The following is a 26,053-nucleotide window of genomic DNA, read 5'->3' as shown; positions in this document are numbered from 1 at the left end:
GCACTCCAGCCTGAGCAACAGAGCTCAAAAAAAAAAAAAAAAAAAGAGCATGGAAAGGCTGACTTGGGGTCTGCCTGGAATTCCCCCATTTTTCATTCCCAGCACAAACTAAGCTCCCATGTATCTGTCAAAAACTTAATAGTGTAACAAAAGTCTAGGGTTCTTTATCAGGGTTCTAAATAGAACATCAGGAAAAAAAACAGTTCTTGTGCCCTTGCCAAATCTAATACTTAATCCTTCAAGTTCTTTACAGAGGGTAGAAAAAGCTGGGGAAAAAGTAAGTAAATGGTGAAAGTCAGGGAACTTTCTATTTAGTACTAAATCAGGCTGGTTTCATCACACCATGTTCACGTGACAGATTAAGTGCTTCTTTCAACAAACAATACCACAATGTGTATGCCAACACAAAGACACCTCTATTAAGTCAACAATTTACCTTGACTGAGAAAGTCATATCCATGCTGACTATTGCACTTACATGAGCCAGATGATAAATAGATGGCCCAAACAACCCATTCCCAATATTATAAAGACACACAAGTGCTGGGCGAGATAAGTTAATGCCTGTAATCCCAGCTCTTTGAGAAGCTGAGGCAGAAGGATCACTTGAGCCCAGGAGTTCAGGTTATAGTGAGCTGTGATTACACCACTGCACTCCAATCTGGGCAACTGAGATCCTGTCTCTAAAAAAAATTTTTTTTAAAAAGGGGTGCCAGTGTTAAGGAAAGTATGTAAAAGAGAGGGATGAGAAAAAAGAAAGTGAGAACTGGAAAAATGTGGGGAGATGGGAAGGGCCTGGCTAGAAATACAGAGTCAACTTTTTTTTGTTTAAAAAGTCTCAATCAACTACTAAAAAATATTACTGAATGAGGTACAAAACATTATTTTATACACGTTATTTTGAAATCATACTTACCAGCAGTTGTTTTCAGGAAGTGATGTGGATGACTATACTTGAATGAAGGATAACCAAAGAAACACACATAATTTGGCTTCAAAACATGAACATTACCACAAGTTTGAAAATAGCGAACACAAATCTACAGATGAGAAAACAAAAAGTAGAAGCATTTATAAACAACCATACCGGCTTATCTCTAAGTATAAATTGAATTTCAATTCCATTCTAAAAGTAGAACCATTGTCACAATAGAAATATTATATCCTTAGATTTAGATTTGTTACATTTATGATCCTTACCCAAAATTCCTTCTGAAAGTAAAGACATTTTAACAGTGTATTCTGTATAAATACCTCAGCTTATAGGTATGCTTAAGTCATTGGACTTCCTGAACTAAAACTACTAAAGAATTCTAAAGTAATAGTTAGCATCTAAAAACAATGAAAAACTTGTATAGTATGATACCCCAAAGTTTACTTATAGTAACTTATAGATGACTCTTTAGAATTAACTATTTTACATAGTACCTTAGTATAATATTATTTTAAAATCTCTTATAGAAATAAGTAGGCCCAAATGTATTCAACTCTATATATCAAAACCTAAGTGTCTGAAAGGTATTGTGTGTGTGTGTGTGTGTGTGTGTGTATTTGAGACAGGGTCTCACTCCGTTGCCCAGGCTGGAGTGCAGTGGTGCGATCACAGTTCACTGAAGCCTTGACCTTCTAGGCTCAAGGGGTCCTCCTGCCTCAGCCTTCCAAGTATCTGGGACCACAGGCGCATGCTACCCCACCCAATTAATTTTGTTTATTATTTGTAGAGACAAGGTCTCAGTATGTTGCCCAGGCTGGACTTGAAGTCCTGAGCTCAAGCAATCCTCCCACCTCAGCCTCCCAAAGTGCTAGAATTACAGGTGCGAGCCACCATGCCCGGCCATAATATCTTATTTGGAAAGTTAATATTTCAATGCCATTAGGCCAGGCGCGGTGGCTCACGCCTGTAATCCCAGCACTTTGGGAGGCCAAGGTGGGCAGATCACGAGGTAAGGAGTTAAAGAGACCAGCCTGGCCGATATGGTGAAACCCTGTCTCTACTAACAATACAAAAGAATTAGCTGGGCATGGTGGCATGCGCCTGTAGTCCCAGCTACTTGGGAGGCTGAGGCAGGAGAATTGCTTGAATGCGGGAGGCAGAGGTTGCAGTGAGCTGAGATCGAGCCACTGCACTCCAGCCTGGTGACAGAGCAAGACTTCATCTCAAAAAAAAAAAAAAAAAAAAAAAAAAATTTCAATGCTATTAATACTTAACTACATCATACTGTAAACATAAACTACAGAATTTATTTACTTATTTAATTTTAAAGCCCTGAGCTTACTTCTCTGCAGAAATTTCTAACCTTCTTAGTATAAGAATACTGATAAGTGAAACTTTTTCATGTATGTAACAGAGTCACTTTTACTTTAAAAAAAAAATCATGTACATTAGTGGTGATTAGCTCTTAACTTTTAAAGGCTATGTTATAATAAACATCATATAGTACAGTCATGTTTTAATACATATTTATAAACTAGAATTTTTGTTTTTTTCTGATAGCAAATATAAAAGTAAAAGTTTGGTTTACTGACAAGAACAATACATTTAAATTCTTATTTTTTTACTTTAAATTTCAAGCTATTACTGATTTCTGAAGGCAAAGAAAAACTGAAGATCCCTTTCCTAAAACATAAATAATCTTAAATCATTCATCTTAACTTTAGAGATCACCCTAAATCGACTAGTCTTTATAATATCAACATTTTATTTTTACTAACATTAATATTCAGGAAATATAAAGCCTAACTAAAATAATTAAAATTGATAACTTAAAACCAGAAGACAATAAAAGAATTCTCTTTCCCAAACATTTCCATTTTGTTTGTCCTTGCTTTCTCCTTCAGCTCCCATAATCCTGACTCTTGGTCAACAATAAAATCAAAGGAGTGAATCAACCTCTGTTTCATCAGACATAAAACTTAGGGACAATAAAGGAAAGTTTTGAAGTATATAGATTCACCTTAATTTAAATAAAATTGTTCATATTTGTAAAACATTTGAAAGAAAATTAAACTACTAGAAGGTCTTACCTTCAACAACAACACAACTCCTATTGAACTATTCATGGGTTGGGGCAGCATAAACCACCAAGCTTAACATTTATTGAGTGCCTCCCATGTGCTGAGTACTTTCTTTTCAGACGGGCCAGGCATGGTGGCTCTGGCCTGTAATCCCATCACTTCGGGAGGCTGAGGTGAGTGGATTGCTTGAGGTCAAGAGTTTGAGACCAGCCTGGCCAACATGACGAGACCCCCTCTCTACTAAAAATACAAAAATTAGCTGGACATGGTGGCACACATAGTCCCAGCTACTTGGGAGGCTGAGGCACAAGAATCACTTGAACCTGGGAGGCGGAGGTTGCAATGAGCCAAGATCACACCACTGCACTTCAGCCTAGGTGACAGAGAGACCTTGTCTCCAAAAAAAAAAAGAAAAATAGTCTTTTTAGACATCATCTTTTTTTTTTTTTTTTTGAGATGGAGTTTCACTCTGTCACCCAGGCTGGAGTGCAGTGGCACGATCTCAGCTTACTGCAACCTCCCCCTCCCAGGTTCATGCGATTCTCGTGCCTCAGCCTCCCAAGTAGCTGGGACTACAGGCATGTGCCATCATGTCCAGCTAAACTTTTTTTTTTTGTATTTTAGTAGAGACGGGGTTTCATTATGTTGCCCAGGGTGCTCTCGAACTCCTCAGCTCAGGCAATCCGCCCACCTTGGCCTCTCAAAGTACTAGGATTACAGGCATGAGCCATGGTGCCCGGCCCAGACATCATCTTTATATTTACAATTTCCCTGTGGAACATACACGTTAGCCCTCTTCAACACACGGGAAACTGATGGGAAAGGTGAAGTAATTTGTCCAAGGTCACACAGCAAATAAGTGGAACAATCGAGCTCTGAAGCTAAATAAATTTGATGTCAAAGACCCTAGAAATAGGAGAAATAATCCCTAATTTTAAAGAGTTTACAACGTATGTGAGAAAATAAACACACATACAAACACACTCAAGCATGGACATGCATGCTCTAACTTTTTGTAATAAGAGGCATAGGCTTCTTTAATATAGTCCATAGGTTTACGAAAAAAAAAAAAAGAGGCATAGGCAGTACGTGATAAAGGAGTTTAAGCAGGCCGGGCACAGTGGTTCATGCCTGTAATCTCATTGCACTCCAGCCTAGGCAACAAGAGCAAAATTCTATCTCAAAAAAAAAAAAAGGAGTTTAAGTAGAGGGGTCTGGTGGGCTTTTTTTCACGTTAGTATGACCTGGGAAGGCTTCTTGGAGGAAGATTTAAGCTGCACTGTGCATAATAAGCATACATAATAAAAGAGCAGAAGGGCACTTTTAAGGCAGAGGAAACAGCATAAATAAACTACAGCAGAAATTGACTTAGCATATCTGCTGGGACATTGAGCAGCTTGATTTGGCTTGACCAAAGGTATAAAAGAGAGCAATGGAAACAGCTCAAGGAGGAAATGGTTGATGACTATAATGTCAGTATAAGGAGTTTGAACTCATACATTATGGGTTATTGAAGAAAAAGGATTAGGAAATTAGTAGTGGTTTATTGAATAGATTATAACAGATAAAATCTGGAGAGAAAGGGAGAAGTCAAGAAACTATTACATACCAAAATTATCAAAAAAGGATTTTTTTTAAAAAAGAACTATTACCGTATTCCTCTCTTATCTCCTTATGTGCAGCGGACACGTTCAAGATCCCCCGGTAGGTGCCTAAAACCATGGACAGTACTGAATCCTACATATTCTACATATACCATGTTTTTCCTATACACACATACCTATGATAAAGTTTAATTTATAAATCAGACACAGTAAGACAGTAATAATAATAACTGATAATAAAATAGAAAAATTATAATAATATACTGTAATAAAGGTTTTGTGAATGTGGTCTCTCTCTCAAAATATCTTACTGTACTGTGGTCACCTATTTTCAGACTACAGTAGATCATGGGTAACTGAGACCACAGATAAGAAGGGGAGAGTACTGTATAGTATTTGAGACACAAAGCAACAGGCTCCTGACTGAGGTAATTAATAGTAGAAAAAGAAAAAAAGCAACAAAAGTACCATAGGCAGTATATGATTAATATAATAGTAATTGAATGGCTCTGAGGAGAAGGCTGAAAACACTGTGAAGTTGCTGAATAGATGGATTAACAGGCAACAGGAAAGAGGAGAAGAAATAATTTTTCAAGCTAGAATTCTAAATTTTTTTTCTAGAAACAGACGATTAAACTAGTAAATTATATTTTTTAATTTTCTTCAAAGACAGGGTCGGCTGGGTGCAGTGGCTCATGCCTGTAATCCCATCTCAAATAATAATAATAATAATGATAAAATAAAGACAAGGTCTCACTTTTTTGCCCAGGATGGTCTTAAACTCCTGGGCTGAAGCAATCCTCTTGTCTCAGTCTCCCAGAATGCTAGGATTACAGGTGTGAGCCACCACACCCAGCTAGACTAGTAAATTAAGCATAAGGCTTTAAACCTCCAATTTTAAAAAGGCATGCTTATGGAATTATCAGTTTTATATATTTTATATTTGAAGCAATTCTCAATTCATCTATGAACAATACTAAAGACACCTAATTCTATGGGGACCATCTGTACCAATTTGCCTGAGGTGACACCCAATTCACCTCTAGTGATTCAAGGAAATTATTAATAACACCATTTTCATTCTCAAATACATCCTGGTTGAACAACTATACGTGTAGTCTAAGTCTTAATGCAATTATTTGACTAAAATAGGTCTTTCCTTGATTTTAAAAATAATTCAGCCAGGTGCAGTGACTCATGCCCATAATCCCAACATTTTGGGAGTCCAAAGCAGAAGGATCACTGGAGCCCAGGAGTTCAAGACCATACTGGGCAACGCAGTGAGACTTTGTCTACTAAAAATCAGAATAATTAGCTGGCTGTGGTGGTGAATGCCTGTAGTCCCAGCTACTTGGGAGGCTGAGGAAGGAGGACCACTTGAGCCCAGGAGGTCAAGACTGCAGTGAGCCAAGATCATGCCACCACACTCCAGCCTGGGCAACAGAGCAAGAACCTGTCTCAAAAATAATAATAAATAAAATAAAAAATTAGGCCAGGTGCAGTGGCTCATGCCTGTAATCCCAGCACTTTGGGAGACTGAGGCAGGCGGATCACGAGGTCAAGAGATCCAGACCATCCTGTCCAACACAGTGAAACCCCGTCTCTATTAAAAATACAAAAATTAGCTGGGCATGGTGGCACGTGCCTGCCCAGTTACTTGGGAGGCTGAGGCAGGAGAATCGCTTGAACCCGGGAGGCGGAGGTTGCAGTGAGCTGAGATTGCACCACTGCACTCCAGCCTGGCGACAGAGTGAGACGCCGTCTCAAAAAAAATAAAAATAAAAAATTAGTAATTCAATATCACAACCAGGACAGAAGAACATAAAGGGAAATGAAACTGTTCACCAAAGTAGCGTATTAAGGAAATATTTAATAATAATTCAATAGGCAGCTGTTGAGCACCCCTAAAGTCAGACATTGTACTGGACTTGGAAATGCAAAGCTAAATAAGATGCAATATATAGTTCCTGAATTCAAATTGCTTACACTTTACTACAGGAAGACAGACACAACAGAAAAATTCCAAATGGCATGATTAATCAAGAGTCAAATACATTATGTCCTAGGGAAATGTAAAACACAACATTATAAGGCTATTTTAATAATTTACTACGGGGGTAAGAACTGTTTTTGCTTACAACTTTTTACAAGAGTTTACAAACCTGACTTTTTTTTTACTGAGTCATTTAAAAAATATTTATGCGCACCTACAATGTGCCAGGCACTTGGGATTATACAGAGAACAAAACAGATGCAATTTCTTCCCTTATAGAATGCACAGTACAGTGAAAGGTAAAGACAAGTAAACCGGTGATTATAACATGTGCTATAATGAAGGAAATAGAGTGTGTTAAGGGAACCTAGCTGGAGAAAGTTATGTTGAAGTAAGACCTGACAGATGAGTAGGTGTAACCCAGGGGATGAGGTATGTTGCAGATAAGGCCACAGTGGAGTAAGGCAAGAGTCTTTAAAGCAGAGGAAATACATGTGCAAAGGTCTGGAGTTGAGAGAGAAAGCACAGTGTGTGTGCAAATAACTCAAGTTGTTCAACAGACTTCTAGTGTAGTTTAGTGTGGAATAAGGGTGGGGAAGTGTCAGAGTTGGGGTTGGGATGGGTAGGTTTTGGTAAGGAATGAGATCTAAGAGACTGGAAAGGTCCAGATCATAAATTGCCTCATAGTCATTTGAATTTTGGACATTTTGCTGAGGGCAGTTTTAAACAAGAAAATGACATTATCAAATGTCTCTTACTTTATAAGATCACTCTGGCTACACTATGGAGAATGGGTTGGAAAAACTACAAGACCACTGGAGGCATATAATCCAGTTAAGAAGGGCCAAGACACCTCCAGTTGAGGGCAGGGTGGAAAAATCATGACTAGATTTCTTCAGAGAGAATTACAGGCTCAAATCAAGAGAAACTGGGCCAGGGGCAGTGGCTTACGCCTGTAATCCCAGCACTTTGGGAGGCCAAGGCAGGAGGATCACCTGAGGTCAGGAATTCAAGACCAGCCTGGCCAACATGGCAAAACCTCGTCTCTACTAAAAATACAAAAATTAGCCAGGCATGGTGGTTCGCGCCTGTAGTGCCAGCTACTTGGGAGGCTGAGGCAGGAAAATCACTTGAACCCAGGAGGTGGAGGTTGCAGTAAGCCGAGATTGCACCACTGCACTCCAGCCTGGGCGACAGATCAAGACTCTTCTCAAAAAAAAAAAAAAAAAAAAAAAAATTAAGAGAAACTGGTTTGAGGGTTCAGTTCTAGAGGCTGGAGAGTCTGACCTGCTTTGAAGCTTTATGGCAGACACTGTGAGAAGACTAAAGACAAGCTTTTCTGCTGGGCATGGTGGCTCATCCTGTAATCCCAGCACTGTGGGAGGCCAAGGCGGGCGGATCACTTGAGGTCAGGAGTTTGAGACCAGCCTGGCCATCATGGTGAAACCCCGTCTCTACTAAAATACAAAAATTAGCTGGGCATGGTGGCGTGTGCCTGTAGTCCCAGATATTTGGGAGGCTGAGGCAAAAGAATCGCTTGAACCTGGGAGGCAGAGGCTGCAGTGAGCCAAGATCGCACCACTGTACTCCAGCCTGGGTGACAGAGAGAGACTCCATTTCAAAAAAAAAAAAAAAAAAGACAAGTTTTTCTAAGCTCCCTTGTGCTAGCAGGGGCCATGTAACACAGTTCTGGCCAGTGAGACTGGAACCTCCTCCTCTTCCGCCTTCCTGCCTTCAACATAAAATAAGAAGTCGTAGCAGCCCTCTTGTAAACAGTAGGAAAAGGACAAATGAACTACTAGGGAAATGACGACATTGATAATCATAAGCCACTTAATGCGAGCTGACATCTAATTGGGGATGCTCTGTATGCATGGATACTTAATTTCCTATTTATTGGTTGGGTTTTTAATTGCAGCTGGAAAACATCACATACATATGAAACTGGAGATTTCCAGGACAGTAGGATATATGGGTTTGGAGTAGACCTGGTTGGAAGACTGGGGAACTTTAGGACTCATCAGCATAGATGGTAACTAAAGCCAAAGAGTGGATGGGATAACCCAGAAAGTGGGAAAAGTGCAGAGGGCCAAAGTCAGAGCCCTTTAGAAAAAGCAATATTTAAAAGGCGGGAAGTGAAACAGGATATTGGGATGAAGTGGCCAAAGATGAAGAAAGAATAATATTGGGAAACTGGTGTCACAGAAAACAAGAATGGAAAGCTCTAGAAAGAAGAGAGACCAATATGTGTTAAGTGTTGCTGAGAAGAGCTCTCTTCTCCTGGTTATCTCTTACTTATCCTTCTTAAATCTCAAGTCATACAGTATCCTCTGGGAACTCCTCTGACCCCCAAGTCCACCATAGGTGTCCAATCCTGTTTCCTGTAGTTCTAGGCACTTGTCCCATCACAGTACCTCTCATGCTGGGTTGTAATTTCTATCTGTCTCCCTCTCCTTTGTCCTCCACCACAAGGTTGTAATCTCTTGAGAAGGAAGATATGATGTCTATTTCATATTTGTATCTCCAGTGCCTAACACAGTACCTGGTACATAGCAGGCTCTTGAAAGTTTTTGTAAGATCGGGGTCACCAAGGCAGGAGCATCTAGGGAAAGGGAGAAGAGGCAGGAAGAAGAAACACTAAGCAAATAGGGTGTAACAAGTATCGTTACCGGTATGTGTCAGTGCTTGGTGCTAAGACTGGGAGAAAGAGAAGGAAGTGCAGGGGAGATGGTGGTGGGTCACAGCTTTGGTGACAAAAGGGTAGGAATGATATGTGGTGCGGACATAGAAGTACAAGGCAAAAGAGTGACGCCGAGCTGCTCAGTTCTTCGGAAGCAGGGAACCCTGCTGATATTCTATAACTTGAACGGCCTCTTCCTCTACACACTGTAGATTCCTTGAGGGTAGGGGTCGTGTTACCAGTGTTTGGCATACTGTGGGTACGCAATAAATGCTAAACGAATATATCTCTGGATCCACAGCGCCTATCACAATGCCTGGCACCTGGAAGGCGCTCAATGAAACGCTAGCTGGGCCTCGGGGTACAGATGGAGCAGGAGGACGGCTGAATCGCTGCAGAAGCGCTTCCAGGTAAGGGGAGGGAGTGGGTTTCCACTCCAGACTGGTCGACTCGCTCCGTTCTCTGCCCTTTATTTTGCATGCATCCCTTCACCTCTCCATCACGCGTGCCCTGGACGCCTGGCACCGGAGGAGAAAGTAAAACACCACTCCTGGATGACTCCGGACAAATCACTCCTTCCCGGCCTCAGATCTGCCCAAACGTGCTTACCAGCTTCCCCGCACTCCTGCTCCAGGTTCTCAGCATACGGACTGCAGCCATCTTACCCCGGAAATGACAACAGTGCCGCAAACTGGAGAGACTCTCCTCGGCGCGGCCTATCAGGAGATGGGAAACGCGCCTCCCCCTGGGCGACCAATAGGGAGGGAAGAAACGAGCCTCCCACCCAACAGCCAACCAGGGAGTAGGGCGGAGCCTGAGCTAAACCCTAGAATCTGGGACCCAGCGGGGAGTGAAAAGAGCCTGGGGGACGGAGGCGGGGCAGAGGGCAGCCCAAATTTAACACCGCTGTGTAAATACAGATGCACCAAAGATAATCTTTTTAGTGTATGTGATGGGGAAAATAGAGAGTGTTAAGGAAACACAAAGAAGGGTACTTACCTCAAGAAAGTTATGTTGCAGTAGGACCTGAGGGATGAGTTGGAAAACATTTCCCCGTCTTCATCTTGTAGTGTAACCGCCCCAAATACAGAAAATAGAATATTTCTATACGTTGTAGCAAGGCTCTGGACAACTAGTTGTTTCACAAGTCCATACAGCAGTACTTCCCAATGACTGCCTTTTTTACTCCCATTTATGTTTTTGATTACCAAAATTGGCTAATCAATTTTTTTCATGAAAGATGAACATTACCTAATGTCTAAAATAAACATGTTATCATCTTTCTTTTTACAGACTGCTATCAGATGCAGCTAACTAGCATATGCAATACATGTCACAGACACATGATCTTGATTTAGTTGTCTCTTAAAGAAATGTCAAATTCAGGTCAAGTGGAACTGGTAAAGAACAGATCAGAGCTTTCTTTTAAAAGGCAGTCTTCCTCAGAGCAACTAGGAAACCAATTCCTGGAAATGTCCAGGATGACATTAGTCTGTTATTGCTTCTTACGTGGGAATGAAAATCTGCACAGATGTCTAAGGAATTACAGAGAAAAAAAACTGGAACAAATACATTTTAAATGCTCAACATTGAAGATTAGTGGTTATGAAACAAAATCTCAGGTATTTCACAACTTCATTGTTTAATATGACCCAAACACTTTTTCCCCTCATTTGCCATTTTATGTATTACACACCTACACACAAAAAATCAATGCAAACAATAAATCTTATTATCTTTTTTGTTTGTTTGTTTGTTTGGTAGAGATAGGGTCTCTTGGGCCAGGCGTGGTGGCTCCTGCCCATAATTCCAGCACTTTGGGAGGCTGAGGCAGGCAAATGGCTTGAGCTCAGAAGTTCAAGATGGGATCTCTCTATGTTGCCCAGGCTGGTCTCAAAGTCCTGGTCTCAAACCGCGATCTTCCCATTTCAGCCTCCCAAAGTCCTAGGATTACAGGCATGAGCCACTGGGTCCGGCCTAAATAGCTATCTTTCTCAGAAAACCTAGACTAGTCAAAAGAATTTCAAGTTTTTACATTTCCTTAAAAATGTTTATAGACATTATTAATATATTTGATAATCCCACAAGCATGTGTTTGTATAAAAAGCAGTGGCAGTTGTACCTTTGAAGTGAATCATCTCCCTTCCAAGCTGCTGCTATACAACTTTCTTTGTCCTAATTTCGTTTTTAACTGTACCTGCTCCTCAGAAGATAACTAGTTTATCCTTTACCGTCTTCTTATGTCAATGGATTCTTGCTTCTATATTCAGTATAATATGTGTCCTTATCTTTCATTCCAGCATCTGGAAAGAAATACACCATCTATTCCCTAGTTAATTCTTTTATTCGAGTTTGAAAGAAACAAAGACCCCATTTCTTCTCTTTTTTTAGATTTAAAAATGGCCAGTTATGACCCACCAATTCCACTCCTGGATAGCTACATAAGAGAAATGACAACAGTGTTCACACAAAGACTTGTATAGGAATAATCATAACAGCATAACAGCCAAAATCTAGAAACAGCCCAGATGTCCATTAACAGGTGAATAAACAAAATGTGGTACATCCATATTCTGAAATATTATTCATCCTTAAAAATGACTGAATTAGCGATAATTGCTATGACATGGATGAATGTCAAAAAAAATTATGCTAAGTAAAAGAATACAAGCACAAAAGATCACATATTACATGATTCCATTTAAATTAAATGTCCAGAAAATGTTGATTTATAGAGATGAAAAACAGATTAGTTTTAGTTATATTAGTTATATAATAAGATTATATTAGTATTATTAATTAATAAGGTTAGCATTAGAAAACAAATTCGCCTGGGGCTAGAGGTGGAAGGGGCAGTGATTGCAGAGGCAAGAGAGATTTTTTTTGTGGTGATGAAAATTTTCTTTTGCCACTTTGTGGCAATGATTGCATAATTCTGTACATTTACTAAAAATCTTTGAATTATACACTTAAGACAGGTGAATTTTATGGTATGTAAAGTATACCATAATAAAGCTGTTAAAACTGTGTTATATGAGAGAATAATGAACATATGAATAAAAACAAATATATAAGTCTGGACGTGGTGGCTCATGCCTGTAATCCCAGCACATTGGGAGGCGAAGGCGGGTAGACCACGAGGTCAGGAGTTCGAGACCAGCCTGGCCAACATAGTGAAACCCCATCTCTACTAAAAATACAAAAATTAGCCGGGCATGGTGGCATGCGCCTGTAGTCCCAGATACTCGGGAGGCTGAGGCAGGAGAATTGCTTAAATCTGGGAGGCGGAGGTTGTGGTGAGCCAAGATTGTGCCATTGCACTCCAGCCTGGGCAACAGAGCAAGATTCCATCTCAAAACAATACAAAACAAATACATATGTCACATGATAATATAACAAAAACCCTTGAACCTACCACTCAACTTTAAGAAATAGAACCTATGGAAAAACACATTATGTAGGTTGTCTAAAAATAAAATACATTTTAAACTAAAAAAAAAAAAGAAATAGAATCTTTCCTGTTAGTGAAGATCACTGCTCCTTCCTTTACCTCTCCCCTTCATAAGCGTTATCTTGAATTGTGTTTATCATTCCTTTGTTTATTTTAGAATTGACCACATATACATATATGGATGGATGCCTAGTAACATATTATTTACTTTTGCTTGTTTTTGAGTCTCATAAAAATGGTATTAAACTGTATGTATCTTTCTGCAACTAGTTTTTCTGACATGATTTATTTATCCATTCTCTACTGAGTGGATATTTGTGCTATTTCTAGTTATTTGCTATTACCGTCAGTGCTGTTATGAACATTCTTGATCATTTCTCCTGGTGCATGTTCTAGGGTTTCTTTAGCACAGCGCTTCTCGGACATTAATGAGCATTCATAGCAACCGGGGATCTTGTTAACAAGCAGATTCTAATTCAGTAAATGTGGGTAAACCTGCCATTCTGCATTTCTAACAAGCTCCAGGTGATACAAATGCTATTGGTTAGCCAACTACACTTTGATTAGTAGGCTTAGGATAAATACCTAAAAGTTGAATTGTTGAAACAGGGGTTATGTTTATCTTCAAGTTTACTCTAGATAATATGAGATTGTTTTCCAATGTGATTGTACAAACTACATGCCTAGCTGCTGTATGTTTATTGTTCCTCATTTGATATTGTCAGATTTAAAATTTTCCCCCAATTTAGTAAATATAAAATGATGTTATAATCTTAATTTGAATTTCCCTGATTATTAATAAACTTGAGCATGTTTCTACATGTTTATTAGCCATTCTTAGAGTGCTTGCTCAATTGTTGATATTTCTAAGATGGTTGTCTATGTTACTTTCTATAAATGTGGGACAAAATAAGATGAAACAATTTATCCTTAAGAAAATGACTGTGGGACAGGTACGGTGGCTCTGTAATCCCAGCACTTTGGAAGGCCAAGGCGGGAGGATCGCGTGAGCTCAGGAGTCTGTGACCAGCTTGGGCAACATGGCAAAACCCCATCTCTACAAAAAATTAGCTGGGGGTAGTGGCATGTGCCTGTAGTCCTACAGACTGAGGCGAGAGGATCACTTGAGCTCTGGAGCTCGAGGCTGCAGTAAGTTGTGATTGCATCACTGCACTCCAGCCTAGACAACAGGGCAAGACCCTGCCTAAAAGAAAAAAAAAATAGAACATGACTGTGGCTTCGTTAAACTGACACTCTGCTCTATTCAATGGAATTCTCAGAAAGAGTGACGTTTACCAAAATGCAAGATGCTAATTAATGAAGGTCTTAAATTACTTGTTTGGCTCCTTGGTGTGCCTGACTGGTGTAGAAAAATCTGAGGATGACCTTCTGAATTCTGCTCTGAATTCTAAGTGGTCAGGAGATAAATGTAGCCTAGAGTCAGCCCCTGCATTGACCATTACCCCAAAATATACCAACACATGCTTGCCTGAGCTACTGTAGTTTAACTATTTATGAATTTTGAGGACTTTTAATAGCCTAAGTATTTAAATATCATTACTTATTTAGAAACTGTTCCAATATATGCTTAGTCAACTATGTTAATATAGAGTTGTATGTATTGTATATAATACAGATATATATTTTGTTTAATATGGATAGTTTGTAGTGATTCATTAAGAGTTTGAATTATATATAGATCTGCCTCTTTTTTGCCTATCATGGGCAAGTTTCAGTTTTCTTGTGTACAAGATGAGATTGACATTGATAATACCTTCCCTACCATCTTCAACATACCTTCAGGGATATTTTGAAGATCAAAGGAATTCTAGTATCTTGATACAACTTTATATGATGAAACAGTCTATATAAATGTAGTATTAATATATTGGATGACTTATCAAGAAGACAAATAACAAATGTTGGCAAGGGTATAGGGAAAATGAAACCCTTGTAAACTGTTGGTGGCAATATTTGTAAATTGGTACAGTTTCATGGCTGAACAATACTTCGTTGTATGGATATACTTTATTTTTGTGAAAATAGAAGTTCCTGAAGAAATTAAAAGTAGAACTACCATATGATTCAGCAATTTCTCTGTGAGCATAAACCCAAGGGAAATGAAATCAATATCTTGTAAAGATATCTGTAGCATTATTCACAATAGCTAAGATATGCAAACAACCTGTGTCTATTGATGAATACATCAACAAAAAAAAGTGTTGTTTATGTAAAAACAAAAAAAATTTAAAATAAAATAAAATGCCTGTCCATGCTTTTTGCCCATTTTCCCTCTATAGTGTATCTTTTTCTAGTTGATTACTTTAGGAGTTCCTTATATATTCTGGATTCTTCTAATCCTTTTAATTTACATGTGTTGCTAATACTTTCTTCCAGTTTGTGACATGTCTTTGCTTGCTTTTTTGAAGGAGTCCTTTGATGCACAGAGTTCTTAATTTTAGTGTAGTTAAAACATATTAATCTTTTCTTTTTTTGAGGCAAGGCTTCACTTTGTCACCTAGACTGGAATGCAGAGTCGCAATTACAGCTCACTGCAGCCTTGAACTCGTGGGCTCCAACAGTCCTCTCACCTCTGCCTTCCTAGTAGCTGAGACTACAGGTGCACACCACTACATGCAGCTAAGTTTTTTTTTAACCGTTTTGTAGAGACGCGGTCTCACCATGTTGCCCAGGCTGGTCTCAAACTTGAGGGCTCAAGCGATCCTCTCACCTTGGCCTCCCAAAATGCTGGAATTTCAGGCTTGAGCCACCGTTCACAGGCCAACAGTATTTATCTTTTGTTTATAATTAGTGATTTTTGTGTCTTGAGAAATACATCCCACCTGGTGCAGTAGCTGATGCCTGTAATCCCAACACTCTGGGAGGCCGAAGCAGGGGGATTGCTTGAGCCCGGGAATTCAAGACCAGCCTGGGCAGCATGGCAAGACCCCATCTCTACAAAAAGTACAAAAATTAGCTAGGTGTGGTGGCACATGACTGTAGTCTCAGCTGCTCTGGAGGCTGAGGTGGGAGGATCGCTTGAGCTTGGGTGGTTGAAGCTACACTGAGCCATGATTGCGCTACTGCACTCCAGCCTATGTGACAGAGCAAGACCTTGTCTCCAAAAATAAAAAAAGAAAAAAGAAATACTTTACAATCCAAAGGTCCTAAAGGTAGTCTGCTATATTTCCTTCACATGTCTTGTCTTTTGCAATTTTAAAAATTGAGATAGCAATCACATACGTTAAATTCACCCTTTTAAAGTGTAAAATTTAGTGATTTTTGGTATATTCAAAGTTCTGCAACTATTACCACTATCTAATTCCAGAACATTTATATCACCCCTCGCCAAAATAACCCTCACACCCATTAGCAATCACTCCGCATTCTGAATGTACCCCCACAGCCCTTGACAATCACTAATCTAAACTATCTCCATAAATCTGTCTATTCTAGACATTCATATACCTGGAATGATACAATATGTGGTCTCTTGTGGCTGGCTTCTTCAGTTAGCTTCTTTCACTTATGTTCTCAAGGTTCATCTATATTACAGCATGTATGGTATCAGTACTTCATTCTTTTTCATGGCTGAACAATACTTCATTGTATGGATATACTTTACTTTTTGTTTATATACACATCAGTTGATAGACATTGTTAAAATAAAAATAAAAATGGGCGAGGTGTGGTGGCTCACACCTGTAATCTCAGCAGTTTGGGAGGCTGAGGCAGGAGAATCACTTGATCCCAGGAGCTGGAGACCAGCCTGAGCAACATGGCAAAACCCTGTCTCTACCAAAAATTTAAAAATGAGCAAGGCATGGTGGCATGTGCCTGTAGTCCCAGCTACTCGGGAGGCAGAGGTGGGAGGATTGCGTGAGCCCCAGGAGGTCAAGGTTGCAGTGAGCCGTGATCACATCACTGCACTCCAGCCTGGGTAACACAGTGAGACTCTGTCTCAATAAATAAATAAAAATAGAGCCACAGTTTAGATTTCTCAAGGCCAAACTGCCCATAGCAATGTAACTAAGACTTAATCCATCCTGATTTCCCCTAACCCTAAAGATAAACAAAACATAAAAGTAAGCCTTTTGTCTTTATCAATATGATTTCATGAAGTTAAACGAATCTATTGATAAATCAGCTTAAATAGCTCAACATGTCTTTAAAAAAATGACAGCCAGTCATGAAAAAAGTTACAATGTTGCTTCCTGTATGCTCTATAAACCGCTGTAATTGCTATAAAATGAGACCTGGCTGGGCTAGGTGGTTCATGCCTGTAATCTCAGCAATTTTGGAGGCCAAAACAAGAATATTACTTGAGGCCAGGAGTTCAAGACTAGCCTGGGCCACATAGCAAGACCCTGTTTCTATTTATATAAATTAAAAAACATAATTTTTTTAAATTGAGACTTCATGCTGTTTTCCAATTTGAGGTCTTTCCAGTTTGCAAACTGTTTCGTATGCACAATGAACTCTTAAAGTTATAACTTGATTTAATTTTGACATTTGTGTTGTTTCCACTTTTTGGATCATGAATAATGCTGCCATGAACATTCATGTACAAGCTTGAGTGTGGACATGTTTTCATTTCTCTTCTGTGAATATCTAGGAGTAGAATTGCTATTTATAGGTTACATGGTAATACTATGTTTAACTTTTTGAGGAACTGCCAGAATATTTTCAAAAGGGGCTCCAACAACATTACATTTGTACTAGCGCAGCGTATGAAGTTTCTGGTTTCTTCACATCCTTACCAACAGTGGTTACTGCCTGTCTTTTTGTACAGCCATCCTAGTGGGTGAGAAGTAGTATTTCATGGTGGTTTTGATTTGCATTCCCTTAATAATTAATGACACTGAGCAACTTTTCATGTGCTTATTGGCCATTTGTATATCTTTGCAGAAATGCCTATTCAAATCCTTTGCTTGTGTCTTTTTGTTTATAACTTTTTTTTTTTTTTTGAGACAGGGTGGTGGTCTTGCTCTGTCATCCAGGCTGGAGTGCAGTGTTGGAATCATAGCTCACTGCAGCTTCCAGCTTGTGGGCTCATGCTCAAGCAATCCTCCTGCCTCAGCCTCTCAAGTAGCTGGGACGATAGGCACATGCTAACATGCCTGGCTAATTTATTATTTTTTGTAGAGGCAGGGTCTCACTATGTTGCCCAGGCTGGTCTTGAACTTCTGGGCCCAAATGACCCACGCACCCAGGCTTTTGCTTAACTTCAAAGAGTTCTTTATATATTCTGGATCCTAGACTCTTACCAAATAAATTATTTATTTATTTATTTATTGTTTAAAATTTTTTTGTAGAGACGGGGTCTCTCTGTGGTGCTCAGGCTGGTCTTTCAAACTCTTGACCCCAAGAGATTCTCCTGCCCTGGCCTCCCAAAGTGCCAGGAATACAGGGATGTGTTACCACACCTGGCCCACATACATGATTTTTAAATATTTTCTCCCATTCTGTGGTTTGTCCTCCCACTTTCTTCATAGTGGTGTATGAATTTGGTGTAAACAAAAATAAAATAAATTTGGTGTAAACAAAATAAAATAGTCTCCAAAGCACAAAAGTTTTTAATTTTAATTAAATTGAAGTTCAATTTATCTAATTTTCTCTTTAGCTGCTTGGGCTTTTGGTATCATAATACAGAAAAAATGGGCTAATCCAAAGTCATGACAAAATACATCTAAGTTTTATTCTAAGAGTTTTTTTTTTAGTTTTTTATTATTGTTATACTTTAAGCTTTAGGGTACATGTGCACACCGTGCAGGTTTGTTACATATGTATACATGTGTCATGTTGGTGTGCTGCACCCATTAACTAGTCATTTAGCATTAGGTATATCTCCTAATGCTATCCCTCCCCACTCCCCCCACCCCCCAACAGTCTCCAGTATGTGATGTTCCCCTTCCTGTGTCCATGTGTTCTCATTGTTCAATTCCCACCTATGAGTGAGAATATGCAGTGTTTGGTTTTTTGTCCTTGCAATAGTTTGCTGAGAATGACGGTTTCCAGCTTCATCCGTGTCCTTACAAAGGACATGAACTCATCATTTTTTATGGCTGTATAGTATTCCATGGTGCACATGTGCCACATTTTCTTAATCCAGTCTATCATTGTCAGACATTTCGGTTGGTTCCAAGTCTTTGCTATTGTGAATAGTGCTGCAATAAACACACGTGTACATATGTCTTTATAGCATCATGATTTATAATCCTTTGGGTATATACCCAGTAATGGGATGGCTGGGTCAAATGGTATTTCTAGTTCTAGATCCCTGAGGAATCGCCACACCGACTTCCACAATGGTTGAACTAGTTTACAGTCCCACCAACAGTGTAAAAGTGTTTCTATATCTCCACATCCTCTCCAGCACCTGTTGTTTCCTGACTTTTTAATGATCGCCATTTTAACTGGTGTGAGATGGTATCTCATTGTGGTTTTGATTTGCATTTCTCTGATGGCCAGTGATGATGAGCATTTTTCCATGTGTTTTTTGGCTGCATAAATATCTTCTTTTGAGAAGTGTCTGTTCATATCCTTCACCCACTTTTTGATGGGGTTGTTTGTTTTTTTCTTATAAATTTGTTTGAGTTCATTGTAGATTCTGGATATTAGCCCTTTGTCAGATGAGTAGGTTGCAAAAATTTTCTCCCATTCTGTAGGTTGCCTGTTCACTCTGATGGTGGTTTCTTTTGCTGTGCAGAAGCTCTTTAGTTTAATTAGATCCCACTTGTCAATTTTAGCTTTTGTTGCCATTGCTTTTGGTGTTTTAGACATGAAGTCCTTGCCCATGCCTATGTCCTGAATGGTATTGCCTAGGTTTTCTTCTAGGTTTTTATGGTTTTAGGTCTAACATGTAAGTCTTTAATCCATTTGAATTAATTTTTGTATAAGGTGTAAGGAAGGGATCCAGTTTCAGCTTTCTCCATATGGCTAGCCAGTTTTCCCAGCACCATTTATTAAATAGGGAATCCTTTCCCCATTGCTTGTTTTTCTCAGGTTTGTCAAAGATCGGATAGTTGTAGATATGCGGCATTATTTCTGAGGGCTCTGTTCTGTTCCATTGGTCTATATCTCTGTTTTGGTACCAGTAGCATGCTGTTTTGGTTACCGTAGCCTTGTAGTATAGTTTGAAGTCAGGTAGCGTGATGCCTCCAGCTTTGTTCTTTTGGTTTAGGATTGACTTGGCAATGTGGGCTCTTTTTTGGTTCCATATGAACTTTAAAGTAGTTTTTTTCCAATTCTGTGAAGAAAGTCATTGGTAGCTTGATGGGGATGGCATTGAATCTATAAATTACCTTGGGCAGTGTGGCCATTTTCACGATATTGATTCTTCCTACCCGTGAGCATGGAATGTTCTTCCATTTGTTTGTATCCTCTTTTATTTCATTGAGCAGTGGTTTGTAGTTCTTGAAGAGGTCCTTCGCATCCCTTGTAAGTTGGATTCCTAGGTATTTTATTCTTTTTGAAGCAATTGTGAATGGGAGTTCCCTCATGATTTGGCTCTCTGTTTGTCTGTTATTGGTGTATAAGAATGCTTGTGATGTTTGCACATTGATTTTGTATCCCGAGACTTTGCTGAAGTTGCTTATCAGCTTAAGGAGATTTTGGGTTGAGACTATAGGGTTTTCTAGATATACAATCATGTCATCTGCAAACAGGGACAATTTGACTTCCTCTTTTCCTAATTGAATGCCCTTTATTTCCTTCTGCTGCCTGATTGCCCTGGCCAGAACTTCCAACACTATGTTGAATAGGAGTGGTGAGAGAGGGCATCCCTGTCTTGTGCCAGTTTTCAAAGGGAATGCTTCCAGTTTTTGCCCATTCAGTGTGATATTGGCTGTGGGTTTGTCATAGATAGCTCTTATTATTTTGAGATACGTCCCATCAATACCTAATTTATTGAGAGTTTTTAGCATGAAGAGTTGTTGAATTTTGTCAAAGGCCTTTTCTGCATCTATTGAGATAATCATGTGGTTTTTGTCTTTGGTTCTGTTTATATGCTGGATTACGTTTATTGATTTTCGTATGTTGAACCAGCCTTGTATCCCAGGGATGAAGCCCACTTGATCATGGTGGATAAGCTTTTTGATGTGCCGCTGGATTTGGTTTGCCGGTATTTTATTGAGGATTTTTGCGTCAATGTTCATCAAGGATATTGGTCTAAAGTTCTCTTTTTTTGTTGTGTCTCTGCCAGGCTTTGGTATCAGGATGATGCTGGCCTCATAAAATGAGTTAGGGAGGATTCCCTCTTTTTCTATTGATTGGAATAGTTTCAGAAGGAATGGTACCAGCTCCTCCTTGTACCTCTGGTAGAATTCGGCTGTGAATCCATCTGGTCGTGGACTCTTTTTGGTTGGTAAGCTATTAATTATTGCCTCAATTTCAGAGCCTGTTATTGGTCTATTCAGAGATTCAACTTCTTCCTGGTTTAGTCTTGGGAGAGTGTATGTGTCGAGGAATTTATCCATTTCTTCTAGATTCCTTTTGGGTTTTCTATGTAGACAGTCTCATCATTAAGATGATATCAAAATTAAGGTGTTGTTTTTGCCTGTCCTATCTTATGTCTTTTTTCTTTCTTGTAAAATCTGTCTAGGACTTCTACCATCTGTTTAAAAAAGCCATAATATTGGGCATTCTTATCTTGTTAATAACATTAAAAGGAAGGAACCTAATATTTTACTACTAAACATGATGTTTGCTTGACTCCCAGTAGGGCCGAAAAAGAAAATGAAGTTTGCTGTTGAATTTTTTAGATGCCATTTGTTATGGTTTGGCTCTGTGTCCCCACCCAAATCTCATGTCAAGTTGTAATCCCCAAGTGTCAGGGGAGGGACCTGGTAGGAGGTGATTGGATCATGGGGAAATCCCTTGCTGTTCTTGTGATAGTGTGTTCTCACAAGATCTGGTTGTTGAAAAGTGTGTGGCACTTAAAAGTGTGTACCTCGCCCCCATCTCCTCTCTCTTTCTCTCCTGCCACCATGTAAGTACATGCCTTGCTTCCCCTTTGCCTTCTGCTATGATTATAAGTTTTCTGAGGCCTCCCCAGCCATGCAGAACTGTGAGTGAATTAAATCTCTTTTCTTTATAAATTACCCAGTTTCAGGTAGTTCTTTATAGCCATGTGAAATGGACTAATATACCATTAATAACACTAAGAGAGTTTTATCTCTAGGTTTGCTAGATTTTGTTTCATCATAAATGGATCTTTTTTTTTTCCAATCCTTTTTCTGCATCTATTGGTGTGATCTTAGGTTTTTGATACATCAGCATATTTTTCCAATTTTAAATTGATCTTCAATCCCAACTTGGTTATAATGTGTTGTATTTTACAAACATTGTTGAATTTGATTGTAAATATTTTCACTGAGACTGGTGCATCTAAATTATAAATAAAGTTGACCTATAATTTTTCTTCCCCAAGTTGTCTTTGGTTTTGGCATCAAGATCATACTAGCCTTATAAAATGTACTGGGGAGGTCTATTTCATGAGTTCTGGAGGGAAATATGTATAATAACTGAAGGTTTTATATATATATATATCTGTGTATATATATCTGTATATATATCTTATGTATATATATATCTGTATATATATGTACATGGCCAATTATGTATGTATATAATTGCCCTTAGATCAAAGTTTATTAGTTGTTTTATTAGTTGTCTTGTCTTTCCTAAATTTTCATTTGCTTGATCTATAAATAAGTGAGCTAAAATTTCACAATATCGTAGTGGATTCACCAGTTTCTTCAATTTCTGACTTACATACTTTGAAGCTATTTATTACACACAAAGGTTTGAATAACTATTTTCCTGGGGAACACAATTTTTATTATTTTGTAGTGACTCTTTTTGGTCAATGATAATGCTTTTTGTATTAAAGTCTAATTTAATACAAAATACAGGTATACCACGAATATAGGCATACCACCTTTCTTTTTGTTGGCATTTATACGGCGTCTCTTTTCCATCTTTTTATTTTCAACTCCTCACGATCCTTAATGTTTTTGGTGCATCTCTTGTAAATGGCACTTTTTTTTTCAACCATCTCTGGCTTTTTTATTTTTTAAACTTGTGGGTATGTGTCATCCAACAATCTCTGGCTTTTCATCAGAAAGTTTATTTACTTTCATTGTTACTGTTGATATATATGAATTTATTTCTATTTTGTTACTTTAGTGCTTTCTTTTCATCCTCTTTTTTTTTTAATGCTCATTATGATATTAGGTTTTTGTTCATTTAATCTGTGTTTTCCTGTTAGTCCATTTTTTCCTTTGGCTGGATTAGAAGTTATACACTTTCATGGTTATCCTTGAAACTTTACCTTGCGTACTTAAAGACTTGAATTATGTCAACTCTATTAATTGATATCTTAACTACAAAGAGAGACCTTAGAATTCTTTAACTTTGTCATCCACCTCTCGTCTTACATACTTTTGTTGTCTGGTGTTATTTCATGTAATGTTTGCTCAGATTCAACTATGTGTTTACAATTTCTTTGCCCATCACTTCTATCTCAGACTCTCCTTCTGAAGTAATTTTTCTTTCTGAAGTACATCTTTTAGAACTTCCTTTAAAAAGTGTAGGTAGATGTTAAATTCAGTTTCCATGTACCTGGAAATTATTTTATTTCTATACTTTAATTCTTGAAAGATAATTTTGCTGAGTGCCCAATTCTAGGTTGATGGTTATTTTCTGCCAGCATTCTGAATGTACAATTCTACTCTTTCTGACTTCCACTGTTTTATTGAGGAATCAATTATTGGTCTGTCATTTGTCATTAAAATAACCCAGGATTTAACCCAACTCTGCCACTTTATTGTTCTGTCATCTTGGCAGGTCACTTCCAATTCCCTAGGCCTCAGTCCTTCATTAACCAAAGAGAGATAAGAGCACCAACCTCACAGCTTTGTTATGAACATTAAGAGAGATCATGTATATGAAAGCACTACACAAGTGCTTATTATTACCACAATTAGCTCATCTCTACATTATATTACTGTCTTGTTCTTTTCCCCCTACCACTGGAAATAGTTAGAATGGGGCAAATGGGTCATAGCTAGGAATTCATAGCCAAAATTAGAAATAAAAAGGCGAGGCTTCTTCTGGGAATGTTAAGTTTCTGTAATAAGAATCTAAGATGTGTTGCGGGAAGTCAGGGACCCCAAATGGAGGGACCGGCTGGAGCCACGGCAGAGGAACATAAATTGTGAAGATTTCATGGACATTTATCAGTTCCCAAATAATACTTTTATAATTTCTTATGCCTGTCTTTAATCTCTTAATCCTGTTATCTTCGTAAGCTGAGGATGTACATCACCTCAGGACCACTGTGATAATTGTGTTAACTGTACAAGTTGATTGTAAAACATCTGTGTTTGAACAATATGAAATCAGTGCACCTTGAATAAGAACAGAATAACAGCAATTTTTAGGGAACAAAGGAAGACAACCATAAGGTCTGACTGCCTGTGGGGTTGGGCAAAAACAGCCATATTTTTCTTCTTGCAGAGAGCCTATAAATGGATGTGCAAGTAGGAGAGATATCGCTAAATTCTTTTCCTAGCAAGGAATATAAATATTAATACCCTGGGAAAGGAATGCATTCCTGTGGGGGGGTCTATAAACAGCCGCTCTGGGAATGTCTGTCTTACGCGGTTGAGATAAGGACTGAGATACGCCCTGGTCTCCTGCAGTACCCTCAGGCTTACTAGGGTGGGGAAAAACTCCGCCCTGGTAAATTTGTGGTCACACCAGTTCTCTGCTCTTGAACCCTGTTTTCTGTTATTTAAGATGTTTATTAAGACAATACGTGCACCGCTGAACATAGACCCTTATCAGTAGCTCTGCTTTTGCCCTTTGCCTTGTGATCTTTGTTGGACTCTTATAAGTAGTCCTGCTTTTGCCCTTTGTCCTGTTCCCTCAGAAGCATGTGATCTTTGTTAGACCCTTACTAGTAGTTCTGCTTTTTGCCTTTTGAAGCATGTGATCTTTGTACTTTTGTACCTACTCCCTGTTCTTACACCCCCTCCCCTTTTGAAACCCTTAATAAAAACTTGCTGGTCTGAGACTCAGGCGGGCATCATGGTCCTACCGATATGTGATGTCACCCCTGGTGGCTCAGCTGTAAAATTCCTCTCTTTATACTGTCTCTCTTTATTTCTCAGCTGGCCAACACTTATGGAAAATAGAAAGAACCTACGTTGAAATATTGGGGGCGGGTTCCCCCAATAAAGATGTCAGATAGGGGTACAGCTTTTTTATATTCCATCCCTACCATCATTGCCTTACTTCAACTTCTGATTATTTCTTGCTGGATAATTGTATTATTGGCATTTCTCCCTTCAGGCTCTTAAGCCTCTTATTCACCCTTCTCCTACTGCCAAAGCCTTCATTTTAAAATGCAAGTATCATTACTTCTCTGATTAATATCTTACGGCAAATTCCAGATTTGGTTAAGTACATAGTCTGTGTGTTCCCTAAAACATTCTCTGTCGCAAAGCAGCAGAGCGTTGGGATTACCAGACAGTGGTGTTCACATCAGACCACCCAGGTTCACATCTCAGTCTTCTAGTTAAAATTGTGTGACCTTGTAGCAAATTGTTTAACACAGGAAGCTGTAAAACAGTAAAAACAGTAAGTACTTTATCATGTTATGAATGCATGCAGTGCACAACACCTAAGTGCTCAATAAGTGTTGCCTGTTATTGTTACAGTATATTATTAATATATTGTAATTGTCCCCATAATAAACTGTAAATACAGTACATGTTAATTATTATTGAGGATGACATTGTAATTGATTACGTCTCAGTCTCTCCATTATACCTCCAATAACTTCGGGGGTAGAAGCTGAATTACTCTTTTTTGCTTCCCTAGAGGTTTACATATTATTTGGTACTCAATTATGTAGGAACTGAGCCACAGGCAGAACCAAGAAGCTGGCTATTGCTTCTGCCCTAGCCTGAGGTGAATTGTTAGCTGCACTGTTCCTTGGAGTCAAGAGCTTGCACTCACTCTCAAGCAAAATGGCATAACTTTGGCTTTTCAGAATATTAAACTAGTGATTCTGCCTTGCCCGCCTCTCAAATAAATGGTGTGTCACCCTAGAAACAAAGATAACACACTCCGCATACACAAACACGCACACCGCAAGGAACCAAAGGCCAAGAGTATCAATGTACCAGGGCGCACACACTTCGAGAGACAGGTTCGGTGCATCGCAGGATCCCGATCTTTCTTGCATCTTCAGCTCTAAAAGTCGGCACCTCGGGGTATGCCAGGATCCTCGAGAAAACAGA

General features: G+C 38.9%; 1 protein-coding gene across 13 annotated transcripts in view; it reads right to left on the bottom strand.

Annotated features, from left to right (window-relative positions):
- The window catches only part of DBT (dihydrolipoamide branched chain transacylase E2), an 83,550-nt gene that overhangs the window by 57,254 nt on the left and 243 nt on the right, over nucleotides 1–26,053 (bottom strand). For 3 of the 13 annotated variants that reach the window (XR_010146582.1, XM_054685359.2, XM_063780735.1), the window contains exons 1-3: nucleotides 9,902–9,974; nucleotides 9,155–9,214; nucleotides 917–1,040 (exon numbers count right to left, since the gene is read on the bottom strand). Coding sequence is in view for 4 of the 13 variants with exons in the window: in XM_054685359.2 (XP_054541334.1) it covers nucleotides 917–1,040; nucleotides 9,155–9,163 (133 nt within the window). In the remaining 9 variants the exon portion in view is untranslated. 13 annotated transcript variants of the gene reach the window in all.

Source organism: Pan troglodytes, chromosome 1 (genome assembly GCF_028858775.2).
Source record: "Pan troglodytes isolate AG18354 chromosome 1, NHGRI_mPanTro3-v2.0_pri, whole genome shotgun sequence".
In the NCBI taxonomy this organism is placed as follows: domain Eukaryota; kingdom Metazoa; phylum Chordata; class Mammalia; order Primates; family Hominidae; genus Pan; species Pan troglodytes.
This window is presented reverse-complemented; position numbering and strand designations above follow the sequence as displayed.